Source organism: Canis lupus, chromosome 34 (genome assembly GCF_048164855.1).
Source record: "Canis lupus baileyi chromosome 34, mCanLup2.hap1, whole genome shotgun sequence".
Lineage (NCBI taxonomy): Eukaryota > Metazoa > Chordata > Mammalia > Carnivora > Canidae > Canis > Canis lupus.
Genome location: NC_132871.1, coordinates 23,572,772 through 23,590,134, shown reverse-complemented (window position 1 = coordinate 23,590,134; position 17,363 = coordinate 23,572,772). Strand labels below are relative to the sequence as shown.

The 17,363-nt window shown below is 33.4% G+C and overlaps 1 protein-coding gene across 7 annotated transcripts in view; it reads left to right on the top strand.

The window, feature by feature from the left end:
- Nucleotides 1–17,363, top strand: part of SLC4A10 (solute carrier family 4 member 10) — a 285,441-nt gene that overhangs the window by 160,707 nt on the left and 107,371 nt on the right. For 4 of the 7 annotated variants that reach the window (XM_072811530.1, XM_072811528.1, XM_072811532.1 and 1 more), the window contains exons 6-8: nt 5,151–5,339; nt 15,179–15,270; nt 16,242–16,331. In XM_072811530.1, the coding sequence (XP_072667631.1) occupies nt 5,151–5,339; nt 15,179–15,270; nt 16,242–16,331 (371 nt within the window). The remainder of the gene's footprint in view (nt 1–5,150; nt 5,340–15,178; nt 15,271–16,241; nt 16,332–17,363) is intronic. The other 3 variants (XM_072811529.1, XM_072811534.1, XM_072811533.1) reach the window with 3 other exon arrangements.

Sequence of the window (17,363 nt, the reverse complement as noted above, 5' to 3'; positions counted from 1 at the left end):
GGGTGGGGTATCTTGTATAGAGTACAAACTTCTTTCCCTTAGGGAGAAATGATCTATATATCTAATATTTAAATATCAATGATGTTTTATATACATACATATATATATATGTGTGTGTGTGTGTGTGTGTGTGTGTGTGTGTGTACTTTTTTTTGCGCTCCCTCCTGATTGTTGGTTGCCCCTCTGGGGGTGGAGTTTTTGGTGAGAACATGTCTCTGCCTCTTTTACCAGTTTTTTTTTTTTTACGTTAAAGATTATTTATTCATTTATTCATGAGAGACATGAGAGAGAGGCAAAGGCATAGGCAGAGGGAGAAGCAGGCTCCATGCAGGAAGCCAAATGTGGAACTTGATCCTGGGATTCCAGAATCATGCCCTGAGCCAAAGGCAGATGCTCAACCGCTGAGCCACCCAGGCATCCCTCCTACCAGTCTTGATGTGGTCTTTTTATCCTTTGTTGTGGAGCAGGTATTCAGCTACTACTCAGGTTCTTTTAGGGGCTATTTTTCCATATGTAGCTGTGTATTTGTTTTGTTCATGAGAGGAGATGAATTTGTGTCTTCCTATACTATCATCTTGAATCACCTCCTTTGAGTATTCTGCTATTGATAAATCCTACTTTGCCTCCACGTACAGTATTATAAAATAAATATTAATACACTAAAACCACCACAAAATCCAAACCAGGGACCCAAACCTACTTGATGGAAATTGCTATACTGTTATACTTGATGGGAATTGCTAAATTGCTATACTAAAGGAATTCCTATACTGGGAAATATTTACTGAGGATCTCAATATTCTAATCAGTCCATTAGGTGCTTTATATCATTAGACCTACAGCATAGGACATAGATATCATCTCTATTTTATAAATAAGAACTCTAAAGTTATCCAATTTTATAAGATCACACAGCTAGAATGTGATACAGTGACCCAAGTCTGTTTCCCTAGTCCTTCCCCTATACACTGAAGTAAACATTGTTTGTAAGGTACTCAATGTTTTTTTGTACTCAGTAGGACCGTGGAAGGTAATTCACTGTGATATGGTTGCTTTATATAAGGAGTTAATGCCTTAAAAAATTAAATAGAGTTAATATTTGATCATCTGAGAGCAGAATAATTATATTGAAGTTGTTTTTAAAATACGAATTTAGTTTTTAGAGCATCTTCAGGTTCACTGAACAATTGAGGGGAAGATACAGAGATTTCCTATAAACCTCTGACCCCACAAATGCATAGCTTCCCTCATTATCAACATCCCCCACCAGAATGTTATGTTTGTTACAACTGATGAACTTACCTTGACACAGTATTATCACATAAAGTCTGTGATTAACATTAGGATTCACTGTGAGTGTTATATATTCTATATGGGTTTGGACAAAAATATAATGACATGTATCCAATATTATGCTATCATGCAGAGTATTTTCACTGCCCTAAAAATCCTCTGTTTAATGTATTTCTCCCTTCCAAATCCCCTAGGTTTGTAAAAGGAGATACTTTTTTTAAAAAAGATTTTATTTATTTATTCATGAGAGACACAGATAGAGAGAGAGAGGCAGAGACACAGACAGAGGAGAAGCAGGCTCCATGCAGGGAGCCCGATGTGGGACTCGATCCTGGGACTCGATCCTGGGACTCCAGGATCACGCCCTGGATCGAAGACAGGCGCCAAACCGCTGAGCCACCCAGGGATCCCCAGGAGATACTTTTTTGATTTGTTAGTGTTCTTTAATGTTTTTTATTACATAAAACTCTTGCAAAAAATTAAAATGTATGAAATTACTGATACGTTTTTTACTTACAAAAATGGGAATTTTATATAGTTCAATCTAATGCTAAGGCAAAACTTTAAAGTTTCTCTTTACCCCTAATCCATTCTTACATAATTTCGTGTATATCATTACAGTGTCCTTTCTCTGTATGTGTGTATGTGCCATAAAAAGAATCATACAATATAAATTCTTTGGCAACTTTGAGTGTTTCTTTAAAAACAGAATTTACTATTTTTTAAAATAAAAAAGTCAAAAATTATTATTGAAGTATAAAAAGGTTGTCATTGAAGTATAATTGCCATACAGTGTTATGTTGCTTTCAGGTGTACAGTTTATTGATTCAGCAATTCTATACATTACTCATTGCCCACCTACTAAGTGTAGTCACCATCTGTTCCCATACAAAATTATTATAATATTACTGGCTATATTCCCTACATTGTGCTTTTTATCTCCATGACTTGTTTACTTTATAAGTAGAAGTTTGTACCTCTTAATTTCCTTTATCTGTTTCATTCATCCCTCTACCTACCTCCCCTCTGGCAACCACCAGTTTGTTGTTTATGTTTAAGAGTCCGTTTGTTCATTTCTTTTGTTCTTTAGATTTCACATGTAAGTAAAATCATATGGTATTTGTCTTCGTCAACTTATTTCACTTAGCATAATATCTTCTAGGTCCATCCATCTTATCACAAATGCCAAGGTCTCCTTCTTTTTTATTACTAATATTCCATTGTGTGTGTGTGTGTCTATGTGGGTGTGTATACACCACATCTTTATCCATTCATCTATCAACAGGGATTGGGTTGATTCCATATCTTGCCTATTGTAAATTATTCTGTAATAAGCATGAGGGAGCATTTACCTTTTTTTAAATCCATGTTTACATTCTGTTTGGGTAAATGCCCAGTAGTGGACTTCCTGGATCATATAATAATTCTATTTTTAATTTTTTGAGGAACCTCCAAACTGTTTTCCACAGTGGTTGCACCAACTGACATTCCTACCAAGAGTGCACAGGGCTTCTCTTTTCTTTACATTCTCTCCAACACTCGTTATTTCTTGTCTTTTTTTGTACTAACCATTCTGACAGGTGTAAGGTAATATCTCATTGTGGTTTTGATTTGCATCCCTTGATGATGAGCGGTGTTGAACATCTTTTCCTGTGTCTGTTGGCCACCTGTAGTCTTCTTTTAAAAATATATCTATTCAGGTCTTCTGCCCATTTTTTTAAAAGGTTTTATTTATTCATGAGAGACAGAGAGAGATAGAGAGAGAGAGAGGCAGAGAGAGAGAGAGAGAGAGAGAGGCAGAGACAGAAGCAGGCTCCATGCAGGGAGCCTGATGTGGGACTCCATCCCCGGTCTCCAGGATTAGGTCCTGAGCTGAATGCGGCGCTAAACCACTGAGCCACCCAGGCTGCCCCCATTTTTAAATCAGGTTGTTTGTTTTTTTTTGGTGTGGAGTTATATGAGTTCTTTATGTATTTTAGATATTGGCCCCTTATCAGATATATGATTTGCAAATACCTTCTACCATTTGGGAGGTTGTCTTTTTATTTTGTTGATGATCTCCTTTGCTGTGCAGAAGATTTTTAGGTTGACATAGTTCCATTTGTTTATTTTTGCTTTTGTTGTCATTGTTTCTGGAGTCAGATCCAGTGAGGTGGTGCTTTGGAGGGATATGTGCAGAACCAGAGGGGTTGGGTGGGGTGGACCCACATGAGAATGCTCAGGTGGGGCACACAGTGCTAGTAAGGTAGATGGAGAGTGTAGAGTTGGCTTCCACAAATGTTCTGCTGTCTAGGCTGCAAGAGGGGAAGAGAAATGGCACCTGCCAGCACTTCTGCTCCCAGAGAAATCTCCTATAGATCCCTGCCCCTCTGATAGGTTTTCTAGGATTAGTCAATAAATTTCCTTCACCTATACCCCAGGCACTTTTCAAACTGCTGTTTCTGTGCTGTGTCTTAAGCTGAATTATTTAGTATGCTGTCTCTTTAGGAGGGAGGACTCAAGTTTCCTATTGCCCTCATGTTCCCCAGAGTTAAGCCTGCTAATTTAAAAGCTCCTGGAGTTAAGCCCTGCTGGTTTTCAAAGTAAGATGTTAAGGGGATTTGTCTTCCCAGTGTGGGTCCTCAGTGCCAGGAGTGCCTGGTGTGGGGTCTGATCCTCTTGCCTTTCCATGTTTGTGATGTCCCTCCTGTTTGTGATTAATACTGCCAGGGGTTTGGTTCCCAACCACATCTCTGCCTTTTCTTACCCTTTTGTATGCAGCCTTCTCTCTATGACTAGCTGTGGAAGGTCTGTCCTGCCAGTCTTCAGGTCATTTTCAGAGTTAGGTACATAAAGGTAGCCATTGCCCCCATGTATCTGTGGAACGAGATAAGCTTGGGATCCTCCTACTTCACCATCTACCCTCCTTCCTACCATGATGTTTATTGAAGTGGTTTTTGCATTACCAAGAAACTTAAAATTCCTTTACTCATCTACTTATAAGCATTTCTGACACTACATATTGGTAAATATCAATCTGCTTAATCACAGCCATCTGAAATCTCACCTTTATTCTTTGTTTTATGGTTATAAGAGATCTTTTTAATATAAATATGTTTGCAAGGAAGTTTTGAGGGACTGACTTTATATCAATGTAAGACTTGTTTACTCTCCAAACGCAGCCAACTAGATAGCTGCCTAAGCCTCCCTGCATCAGATTTTTACAGATGGACTTTTGTTTACTTAAAGAGGAAACATGGAAATCATTTTCTGCTAGAAAAAGGGAGGGAAAACCATATTAAAATATAAGTATAAACCACTTTACAATTTTAAACATACTAATTATATTTATATTAGCCCTGCTACTGTTTCCTCCCATCAATGTGAATAAATAAGAATATAAAGCACTTGTTCTCAAGGCACCTATGTCCATTTAAAAAATAAGTCTTGGGATCCCTGGGTGGCGCAGCGGTTTAGCGCCTGCCTTTGGCCCAGGGCGCGATCCTGGAGACCCGGGATCGAATCCCACGTCGGGCTCCTGGTGCATGGAGCCTGCTTCTCCCTCTGCCTGTGTCTCTGCCTCTCTCTCTCTCTCTCTCTGACTATCATAAATAAATAAAAAATTAAAAAAAAATAAAAAATAAGTCTTCATGAAATTATTACACATTAAAAATTGAATAGTTTATAATAAAAATTTCCCAGGTTTTTTTGTGCAACATTTTAACAAAAAGTGACAACTTTTTGAGATTTTTAAAGGAATTCATCCTACTTTAAAATGACTCATATTATCTGGGGTATGCATATTTGGACTCAGTAGTTTGCTGCTTGCATACTATACTAATCTGCTGTGCTAATCTTTTCTTGGCTTCCCTCTTCAGATATGGTCCTTGACCAACAAGTGAGCTCAGGTCAACTCAATGAGGATGTACGCCACAGGGTCCATGAGGCACTGATGAAACAGCATCACCATCAGAATCAGAAAAAACTCACCAATAGAATTCCCATTGTTCGTTCCTTTGCTGATATTGGCAAGAAACAATCAGAACCAAATTCCATGGATAAAAATGGTAAATATTTCTTTATTGTACTTTCAATGTTAACATAGGTATCTGAAATTTCAAAGTGCTTCTTAATTCTTTAAAATATATTTTATTTAAAAATGATCTATTGAAATACAGATTGTTGTAGTAGAATTCTTTTTTATACATATGTAGTCTGATTATCAAGCATCAAATTGTAGAAATTTTAATAAAGAATTTGAATTTCCTGAAATACTCATGAAAGAATGCAAAGGAAACTTTTAACTAATAAGTTATATATTCAAATGCAGCAAATATCAACTGAGCATCAGTTGTATCCCAATCAAGGTCCTAGTCTTTGTCCCACAACCTGAGAATGTAATGTAATGCTTTGAGTTACAGTTTTTTTAAGTTAAAATTAATAATGATCACCAATCATTGTTTGCAGAAAAAAAAGATACTGATTTCATGTTGTTCATACTCAACAAATCCATGAGAGATTAACTAGTGTATTGCTTGTGGCTTTACATACAAGCCTGATTTCCAGTTCATAGGCTCATTGCTGTTTGCAGTGCTACATCTTCAATGTCCATGGAGCCACGGTATACTTACTATATTTGCACACCAACATAGATGACACCAATCACTGTTTTTTTTTTTTTTTTTTTTTTTTAGCAATTATGACTTCTTCTTAATGACTTGCGCTTCAGACTATTTTGTCCTTCTTTTGTATTTTGTCCTCTCCTTTCATGATTTTAACCTTCATCATTTACACTAAAGAAGCTGCTTAGGACTCTCTTGTTACATCCATCTTTTCCATTAGTCTTGTGAAGGAAAATAAAGTTATGATGAGGATAATATGAATTTGTTAAGCTTTTGTCAGCCATAAAAGTTCCCAGTTTTAAAAGATAAAAGTTAGTGAAAGTAATTTCAAATGCTGTTCTAGAAACACTCCAACTTGCACAAATGCACTAAAGCATATATTTTTCTGCATGGACTATTTTATGTCATCTTACTCCTACTTTCAAAAGCTTTAGTGATGCCTTAAATACAAATGCATGAAAATGATTTTTCTCCACATTTTGCTTTAAATGGGATTTTTAAACCAATTTTCCTACTGTTGAATCAAATATATACATATAGGAGAAATGCTTTAATTAAATCAATGAAGATGATTAGATGTACTATTGTTTCAGAGCACAGAACCAGTTCTTAATGGCAAAATGATTTTTGAAGTACTTATTTGAATCTTTAAGTCATTATAGTTATATGGCGTCTGTAGTTGTGCATACACACGTATCCCCTACTTTCTGAAACTTCGTGTTATGCCACTTTACTTTGTTTTTTTGTTCTTTTTTAAGGATTTTTTTTTTATTTGAGAGAGAGAGCACGTGATGCACATGCATGCATGCATGGGGGAGGGGCAGAGGTAGAGAGAGAGAATTTCTAGCAGACTGCTTTCTGAGCATGGAGCCCAATGCTGGGCTCGATTGCACGCCCTTGAGATCATGACCTGAACCAAAATCAAGTTGGTCACTTAACCTATTGAACCACCCAGGCACTCCATGCCACTTCACTTTTACAAAAGTCCTACATTAGTGCCTATTTTCATTAACCAAAAGAAATCTGAAGAGGATTTTGCTTTTATAAAAAAAAAAAAAAAAAAACCCTGTTATTGTACTAATGTAGGTCTTAAAAGTGAAGTGGCATTAAGACAAACTTTCAGAAAGTGGGGCACACTCTTCACTTCATGCCGTTTTGGCTTATGAAGGGTTTCGTAGAAACACTCTACTTTTGCATAGTACTTTATTGTAGTAAGTTCAATAAAGTACTTTATAACATGTACCAATTTGTATTTGTAGATTCCACTGAGGATTTTGAGAATTTGTAATTTGCTTTAAATCACATCATATATTAAAAATATATTCATATTCTAAATAACAATATACTTTAAAATATGTTATAAGTAAAAATGGCAAAATGAAGCTTTTATGTTCTGAGACTTAATCTAAATGTAGTACATTTATTAGGCTTGTAATACTAGAACTTATTTGGGTATTATGATATTAAGAAACAGATTCAGATATTTAGTAATTCTGACATTAGGCCTATGTCTACATGATTCTGAAGACCTTATTGAAATATCTTATGAACTAACTCTCTATGAATGAGGCACATTTAAAAAATTCTGCCTTGATTTGATTATTTTTAATAGAAATCATACAATAAAATCTATGTCTATATGTAGGATATGTGTTTATTTAAAAATGCAAGGATCTTGGATTGTGAACTAGCCATAATTTATATTTCAAATTTCCCTGGGAATAATGTTTACTATAAAATAATTTTATTGCATTTTGTTCTTGGAAGGAAGAAGGTAGTAAACCTACTGGATGACTAATTTATTGTAATACTATATAGACCTAAACATACTATTTGATATTGCTTTAAACTTCTGATAAACATAAGAAGCAATGATAGAATTATAGCCTTGAATCACAAGTCTACATATAGATACCTAGAGATATAGCTTTCTAAAAGCCTAATTTTGCCTTACTGAGGCAAATGCTCAGTTTTTCTGAAAACTAGAATGTGAGGAGTACTGAAGTGATTGTGTCACCATCTGTATAATCAGCCTTTATCTAAACACATAGAGATCTTTTTGAGGCACACATTAGGGTAATAAAAACTTGGAAACATTTCTAATAAGATTCATATACCCAATTAAGTATTGTTGTAGAGTATGCTGTCAGAAATGGCTTTCTAAGCCTAGGCTTATAACACCTCCTTGTGACTCTGTTTTGCTTCTTCATACACTGCATAATTACGTGTTGAGAATTCTGAAAATATGTATAGACTTCACCAATTTAGAAATAAATCTCCTATCCAGAAGTGAAAAAAAGTGTGAAAGACCTTTATTACTAAGGTTCTCAATCTACTTAGGAACTCTAAAAACTGACAAATTCTAGATAAACAAACAAATCGAAATTCATAGTCATAAATATAGATTTGACATTGTTTCAAAATATGCAATAGAGATGTATTTTTTTGTGTGCAGTAGTACAGAGAGATGCAAAAAGATTTTAAGAAATCCAAAAGGGTGAAAATAATATTATTATTTAAAAAAATCTCTTCAGCAGACTATTTATGCAAAAAAGACTGACTTTTTTCTTTTAAGATTATAGAATAGGAATTATATGGAATGAAGATTTTCTAGAAACCTGAAAACAGAAAATGTTTGCTTTCACCAGCAAAGGGGTAGAAATAAGCCCCCTCTTGTTTTTAATACACTTTCACTTTAGAGGCAAAACAATCGAAATTTCCTCAAGAGTGAACTGATATTTATATAAAGAAGTCTAAAAGAGTTGAATAGGATAAGATTTCTGATTCTTTAACTGACTTTTCCTTGAGCATATTATCTTGGTAGTAATCCCAAGGGCTAATTAAATTCAGATGTTTCAAACGGAGAGTCTCAAATGTGGATCTTCCCCATTTTATAGATTTGATTTGCAAGATAGTGATTTCCTTGTTCTTCCTCTCAAGTCTGCACTATTTTGTTCATAACTTTTTTAGTGATTTGTGATAATTTGTTAGTCTCACCTCTAAATATGTTAGCTTTACTTTTTTTGTACAATTTTTTTCTTGGTGTTTTGCACATTCTCTTAAGGGCTAAGTTGCAGGATGCTATATGGATTCACCGTGCATTTTAATGCCACCATGCTGTGTTTAACTTTCACTTTTCATTAAGCATCAAAACTGTGAGAATTAAATGTCTGATTCTGATGTTTCAATAAAAAGTGACAGTTACATTTGGCAAAACAACAGCAAAAAATAATAGAAAAATAATATCTCCTTTAACATTAAAACCCTGAAAATGATATGGGTAGAAAGTACTCAGAATAAATATATCAAGAATAATCAGTAATTCCTTGAAACTAGGACTTTCTAAACATAAAACTAAGACTTTTGAGTTAAATTATCTCAAAAGTAAATATATCAGTATTTGTATTTATCATTTTGGTCATGTATTTGATTATGTATTGAGACATTTGGATTACAAATCTATTAAGTATTCTCACCCTTCTGATAACATTTATATGTTTTAAAAATAATTTAAGACTTAGGTGTTTGATCAGGTGTAGTTTATTTTCATTCCACTGTGTTCCACTAATAATTCTAACTATTTCTTTTCCTTCACCAATCTTTTCTCCCTCCTATTATAAGTTGCATCTTTTATTTAGGATCGCAGAAGGAGTTACAGAGCAGAAGGTTTCTAACTTAGCTTCAAAATCGTAGGTTACTGGAGAACACTTAGTTTTGAAAGGATGAGGTATGAGTTAATTCCGTAGGCCTGTGTAGATTCCAGCCCTTAAAATAATGTACACATGTTTACTGTGAATAATTTTTATTTGTGGCTTTTGGAAATCAGTTTTATTGCTTTACAATCACTTCTTTTACAAACGCTGTACTTTTTATTTTCAGATGTATAATGTTTGCATATGTTGAGATATTTATATGCTTTCATGTTTTTCAAATACTGTGGTCTCATAAGTAAGATAACAAAGAGTTTAAAAATTATTCCTCATATTGTTCTGCCTTTGAAGAGAAAAAAAACCTAGACTTATAATTCTTAGAATTACTTGAGAGAAAACATGTTAAAAGATTCATGTAGATGACAGAAGTAAACATTGTTATTCAATAAAGGTATTTTTCCATTGTTCAAAAAAAAAATCAAGGTGGCTTGTTAACAAAACTGACAGTTCTATTCAGAGGCTGTATTGTGGCTACTGAGTTTTACAATATCAAGACGATATTAACAGCAAAAATAGACCTAATATGATGTGTTTAAATTTATTATTTCTTATATTACATTAATTATTTTCAGGCATACTAATTTTTCTCCAGGTTTAATTATGTGCATACTTTTTATGTTTTTGAAATATAGCTCACCTAATCAACATTTTCTAAATATTTAGCCTTTCTTTCTTCATGTTTTCTATTCCCATGAATAAATGTATTGTTACACATGTATGTAACTTTGTCATTCATCTTTATATTTCTTTATTTTGCTCTGTCTTGTGTCTGTCTCTAACAGGCTCATCTCATCTCTGTACCTCCCTCATCTCCTACCCTTTGGGTACTCTAAATGCGTTGAAGGTTTCTGAGGTAGTGTAAATCAGCTTGGTCTCAAGGTTAATAGTAATGTACCTTTATGTCTTCATCCCAGTTTCCTTCAATACACATGAGTTTCAGCGGATTAAGCAGTAGCAAATAATGCTATACTTACGTGATATATTATTCTCCTACTGATTTGAATTTGGCCAAATAGAAGTTAAAAAGCTGCTGTTTCACAATACTTATGTACATAATTTATTTAAAGAAGAAGAAAACTATAGGTAAGGGCTTAAATGAGTTAATCTGATACTTTACAGATACTTTGAGAACATATTTTACAGTTGTTTTTCCATAATTAGGTGTTTTAATAATACTGACATTACTTAAAATAAAAAAATAGTACTTTTGACATAATCTTACATTCCTTCCCCACATCTTTATGAAGAGGGAAATGACTATGCCAGTCTCACAATGGACTTAATGAAAAATTTATGAAGTAACAGGTAGAAAGGCAGAGCTTTCACTTTCTAATTAGCAGTTACTTAAATTATTCTTAATTTTCTCCTATGCTTGCCCCACATCTTTTATAATTTGCCTCAGAAAAATACATGGTCTATAATAACTTTTTATCTGATGGATACATGCTCCCTCATGGAGGTCCAGAGGAAAAATGAATTCATGACTCAAAGGAAAATGAATTCAAGCAGTTGCTAAATATGAATACTGCATAATATGCACTTTAATTAATAAGATGTATGACAAATATTAGAATTTTGGATTTAAGATGGTGAACTAGTTGAGTTTAAAAGCCTGGAAAAATAGGGGCACCTGGCTGGATCAGTTGGTAAAGCAAGTGACTTTTAGCCCTAATGATCCAGCTTGATAGAGAATTTATCAAAGCTCAGCTAATCTCCAGGTTATTTTAGCTATGTAAATATTTAAGCTTTAATATGTAGATTCCAAACCCCAGTAGAATTTTGAGATGTTAAAGGGAAAAAGAAAGTCTTGTCTTTGGAGTCATGAGCCCCAGGTTGGGTATAAAGCCCACTCTAAAAAAAAAAAAAATTATATAAGCCTGGAAACATAAACACATGTAGGATGATGTTAGATTTCTTAAGTGTTTAAATTTAAATAATCAGGACCATTTCCCAGTTAATATCAATAGTGTCCACTTTTCAATTGTTTTACTCTAAATAAAATTAGACTACAGAGTTAATAACTCTCTCTCTCTTTGGATAGTCATCTTCATCCCTTAAAATTACTTAGATATTGTAATAACAGATGTGACTAAACATTGCAATGACATTTATTTATAGGATATATTAATATGGATATTGATCAGTGGGTAGAATGAAGGTAATATAAAGAAATAGGCAAAAATATGCATGTTCAAAAGCATTGTGGCATCATGATTAGAAAGAGTATCATAAAAGTTAGCATTTATAAAACTTCCACACATATATGTGAGTGCCAAGTCTTAACCTTATACCATTTTGTCCTGGAGAGAAAAATATCCTAACAAATTCTTTGTTATTCTCTTAGAAAACATACTCTCACTTTTGTTTGAAGGTAAAATCCTGTACCTTAAAATTGTCAATCTGTGAATTACTTTTGTCTTAAACAGAGAGAAAATAAGGGATACCATTTCAAAATCTATATTTACTGCTTCTTTTTATGTAATAATATTTAAGTTAATAAAAGTCGCTTTGAAATCCAAGCCCATTCCCTTCTTCTGAAAGGCAGTAACTTTTGGAATAAAGTATGAAAAGATCAGTGTCTACAAAGACAAAGACTATAGTCATAAATTTTTTTGATTTATGGAACTTTTGGTCATCCAACAGACTATACTTTGTGATTTTAGTGTTTTAGATAGATAAATAGATGATAGATAGATAGATAGATAGATAGATAGATAGATATAGATCTAGGTGTATGACAAATACACTTTTAAGCCCGTTAAAGACTTCTGTTTTTTAAAAATAACCCAAACCAAAATTGTAGTTTAATTTTTAAATAATAATATCTATGTATTTTTCTCCATCCTGCCAAGTTTTCAGATACTGCCTAGAAGATAGTCACATTTAATGTCTATTGTTTCATTTTAACAAATTAATGTGCATACTAAGAAATAAAATTTGGAGTTCTCTAAACTTTGCAGGACAGTTAATGTGATTAAATATATTTATTACTAATATTTACTACTACTATTTAACCATTACCTCTGAAATGTAAAACATATCAAATTTGTGGTTTATATTTCTATAGCATAGGTTGGTAATTTATAGGCCTTTTTCCTGTATTAGCAGACATCCCATGCATATCTCTAGAATTTAGAACTTGCAAAAAATTTCCTTTCATATCCTATGTCTTCTGCTAGTTAAGTATTCTCTGCTAGATCCTTATTCATGTTGCTTAAAATATTCATAGAGATATATTTCAAGTCTTTTTCTGATTATCACCTCTATGAGGTAATATTTTGTAAAATTTTTATCGTCTTAGAACAAGAACAGAATAGAACAATACATCTCAACGTGCTAATATTTGTAAGAAGAAATACAAGTGCCATGTTTTAAAGATATCACATGAGTTGAAAGTAATTTATAAAATATTCTGCTTTTAAAGTATATATATGAAAACACAGGCTATCCAATTTTTTCAGATTTTAAGTTACGGCATATTTTCTATCCAATTTAATCTCTTCAAAGTGGGTAATTTTACATTGGTTGACTCTCTGTATGTATTTACTGATCGAATTAAATAATTGTCCCTTCATGTAGTTTTATCATATGAAATAAATTATTGTAAGAAAGCCAATATATATTTATTTAATTTTTCCATGCCTTGAATTTCACCATCCAGTTTTATGGAACATTCAGTAAATATATTTATTTAATTTTTCCATGCCTTGAATTTCACCATCCAATTTTATGGAACATTCAGTAAATTTAGGTTTAAATATATCTAATGTTCTAATTCATGAAAATATGGAGAAATGATGTGAAACTGGTGATTGAAGACATCTGTTAGTAGCACAAATGCATTATGTAAAAGGTTTTTTAAAATTACAGTTATTATTTTGAGAATGATAAATGAAATGGCTGCTAATGAACAGTTCACAGTCATAGCCGCACATGGCGGTTAGAAATGGGAGAATGAAAATAATTGATGCAGCTTACGTCTGTCATTTCTCTGAAGTTCGTGTATCTCTTGGAATATGATATAATCAGAATTTGTGCACATAGTTGGAAGTAAATTTGCTTTAAAAACTCATTTTAAAAATCTTCACCCAATGTATTATTTTACTTTGTGTAATGAAAACAGAGAAATATTTAAGTTTTGGAAGAATCTTTAGTCCATTACTCTCAATATAATAATTTTAAAACATAACAAAATTGTACTTATTAATAAATGACCCCTGCGTGAGAGCCTTAATCATTCCAAAAGCAAAGTTATAGTAATATTTGGAAGTAAATTATTAGTATTTTAAGTCATACTTGGTAATTTCTAGGTAACAAAGAATAAGTGTGACTTCAGGAGAAAATTTAAAGAAAAGGTTCTATTTGTATATTCATTAATAGTTTAGAGAAGTTTGAATAAGTACAGTAAGTGGAGAAAATAAGACTAACGGTGAACTTTGAATAAAATTGAGATTCAGATAGGTACAGAGAAAAGGGAGGCAGAGAGAGGAGAGAATGTTCCTGTCTAAGGCTGAGGAGAATAAGAGCAGTAATTTGGAGTCACTGAGTTATGGTCATAAATATGGCCAAGGGTTCAAAGCTAGGTTGTCATTACTCATTTTGCAGTAAAAGTAACAAGTGAGGATGGGGAGAGGTTAGAGAAGAGAGATGCAAGTGAAAGTAAGCAGAGCTTGTTAAATTTTTTTTCATTTAATTGCTGAATATGGACAGATTTCAGATAAGCTGTGATTGAAAAGATGTTTCATATTTTGTGAAGAATGGAATTTATTTACTCATTGTCACATCCCTACCTTTGCTGTCCATTTAACTAATATATTTTTCCCTGTAAGAGGAGAAAGACTACAAAGTAATTAACTTGCTGGTGAGTGTTAATGGAAAACAATACTATTCAAGTTTATTGGTCTTTTCTCATGCAGGGCAATATCAGTATTCTTACATAATGGAATAGTGACAAGGATAAAATTATATTCACAGGGTCTGTACTGTGTAAGGGAAGGTATTTCTAACTGCACCTCTCATAGTAACTCTCTTTAAAAGTTACTGTCAAAGCATTTTTTCTCATGGTCTGTTTCCTTCAGACACAATAGGAAGTTATAAGTATGCTGTGTATTCAGAATATATCTGAATAAATATTCATAAATATTTGCCTTTTAAAAAAATTTACATTTTAAATTCTTCTGGTTGAGCCTAAATCATAGATGTCTATCTTGTCATACACATGTATGTCATATATGTGTCAGTGGTTTTGGATGAAATTTAGAAATCAATGATGTTTCAAAACCATGATTAGATTCAAATATTTTGTAGATGATCTTCTTCATAGAGAATATCTAGTTAGCAGAGTTTTAATCTGAGAATTGGCTTCTTTTTCTTGACTGAATTCTCCCATTTCTACCTGTAACTGACAAATAAGAGAATTTGTATTGATATAGATCTATTTATATTGACCCTTCATGCTTACCTCATAAACTCATTAAGAAACCTATGTTAGCCTAGATTAATTCATTATTTCACTCAATCTGTCTAGAATTATATAAGTAATTGTTTGTATTCTGTAATAACAATTTCTTTTAGCAGGTCAGGTTGTTTCTCCTCAGTCTGCTCCAGCCTGTGTTGAAAATAAAAATGATGTGAGCAGAGAAAACAGCACTGTTGACTTTAGCAAGGTAAGCTTTTCTCTCTCTCATTTAAGTAAGCCGCTGAATTATTACTAGAAATTATTAGCCATTTTAAGAGGTGTTGACACAACTTTTTGCATGCACTTTTTTTTGTTGTTTCTTAGCCAAAGCTTGATACTGTTATAGATGACGTTAGCATTTAAGTTCACATGTAGCATTTGCTTATTCACAAAACCAAATGTGTAAGTTTTATGTATAGTCTTGAGGTTTCAGCCACTTGAGATAATGAATCTCTTAGAGAAAAAAAGAAAAATTCTCACAGAGAACTTAACAGAAGTTTATTGCTTAAAACTATTGCTGGTTATTTTTTTCAAAGTCATTTTTCTTCTATTTGTGGAAAAACAAACCATATAATAGAAAACTTCATTGTCATGATTGAGAAAGGCATTGTCGTATTAGTAGGGAAACACTGGAACATAAGACTGAACAGAGTTTTGAATAAAAACATAATAGCAACGGACTCTATTGAGGGATACATCTAAATAGAACAATTCAAATGGAATCCTTTACTTGAACTTATTCTAAGAAAATAGAATACATGTGATTTTGGTTAGCAAATTCCTTGTGTTGTATATGTGCTATCTATCGTAGGCTATGGCACTACTAACACAGGAAAGAGGAGGTTTCATGTTGACAAAAAATAAAGAGTGTCAACAATTCTCTTGAATCTGAGTGGCTGAAACAGTAGGAGCCCAGAGTGGTTTTTTTTCCCCCTTAAAGCACTTAGCACTGGTGATGACTGTAACAGTGGGAGGAGGTGGGATGGGAAGCAGAGTAGAGTTGCCTGCCTCGAGCTTCTGAAGGTTAATGGCCATCAGCAACCTGTCGCTGTTTCAGAATGCCCCTTCCAGTGCCTAAGTGGTCTAGGTCTAGTCATGTGCATGTTCTTCCTCTGGTGCCTGGTGGAGTCTCCGTGGGAGCACGGTGTACCAGCTTAAGTCTGTTAATTATGCGTGCAGGGACTGGGAGGCCAACAAAAGGGGCATACTAGTCCCTGTGGGATGAAACAAAGGCATGAAAAAGGACCTCCACACCAGCAAGACAGAGAGGTGAGGGCACACTTGGGCTATGTTTCTACAGTGGTTCAAAGCTCATTTCACCATATGGTGGCATGTGATTCAAATATTAAGCCAGTTCAAATGTATGATTCCATTTGCCGCTCCAAAAAACATATCCTTTTAAAGCATTACATTTTCATTCATCTGCAAGTTGGAATAAAATTGTCACAAACTACCATACATTTAATTTCTGAAATTCTTCATTTGAGATGATATCTTAAAAGCAATGACATAAAAAGTTGCTTACTTACTTATGCATACACCAACAGTATAACAAGGGCATATTTAATGTTCTCAAAAACAATGATAATAAATCACATTCTTTGAAATAAACTACCTTTTAATTTTTTAAAGGACATAACCCCTTGACACTGAATTTTATATCTCCATATGATTTTGCTTTTAGTTCTCTGACCTATCTTTGCAGCCTTCACAAACGCTTTATCGCATCTGAAAGAAGATGAATAGTGTCAATTGGAGAGAGTAGTCTTATCTTCAGGTCCCCCAAAACAATTAGAACGACAGAAGAGAGAAAAACATATATTCTTTCTTTTAATCTTTGTCTTCTCTGTTACATTTCCAATCACTGGTCCATTTCATCTTTTAACAGGCAAGTGAAATTTCTACAGCCCTCTACTCAGTGCCAACCATCTATATTTCCCCGTTTCTTGTCTATATCACAGCACATTGGAAAGAACATAGCTTTTGAGAAAGAACATTGGATCTTGAATCCTAACTCTAGCATTTCTAAGCTACTTGATCTTGGAAAAGTTCTCTAAACTTCAGCTTTCTCATTTATAAAATAAGAACAATAATACCTATTTATAATTTTGTTGTATGTAAAGATTACATGAGGTAATGGAGAGAGAGAGCCGGACAGAGTGCTGAGCAATATAGGAGACATTCGATAAAAGATGGCTGTTATTATTGTCATTGTTTTTAATATTAGTGGAAATAATAGTATCAAAAATAAATACTAGACCAGAATTTAATAGTTTTGTTCTCCTCTGGATGTCTAGTGCT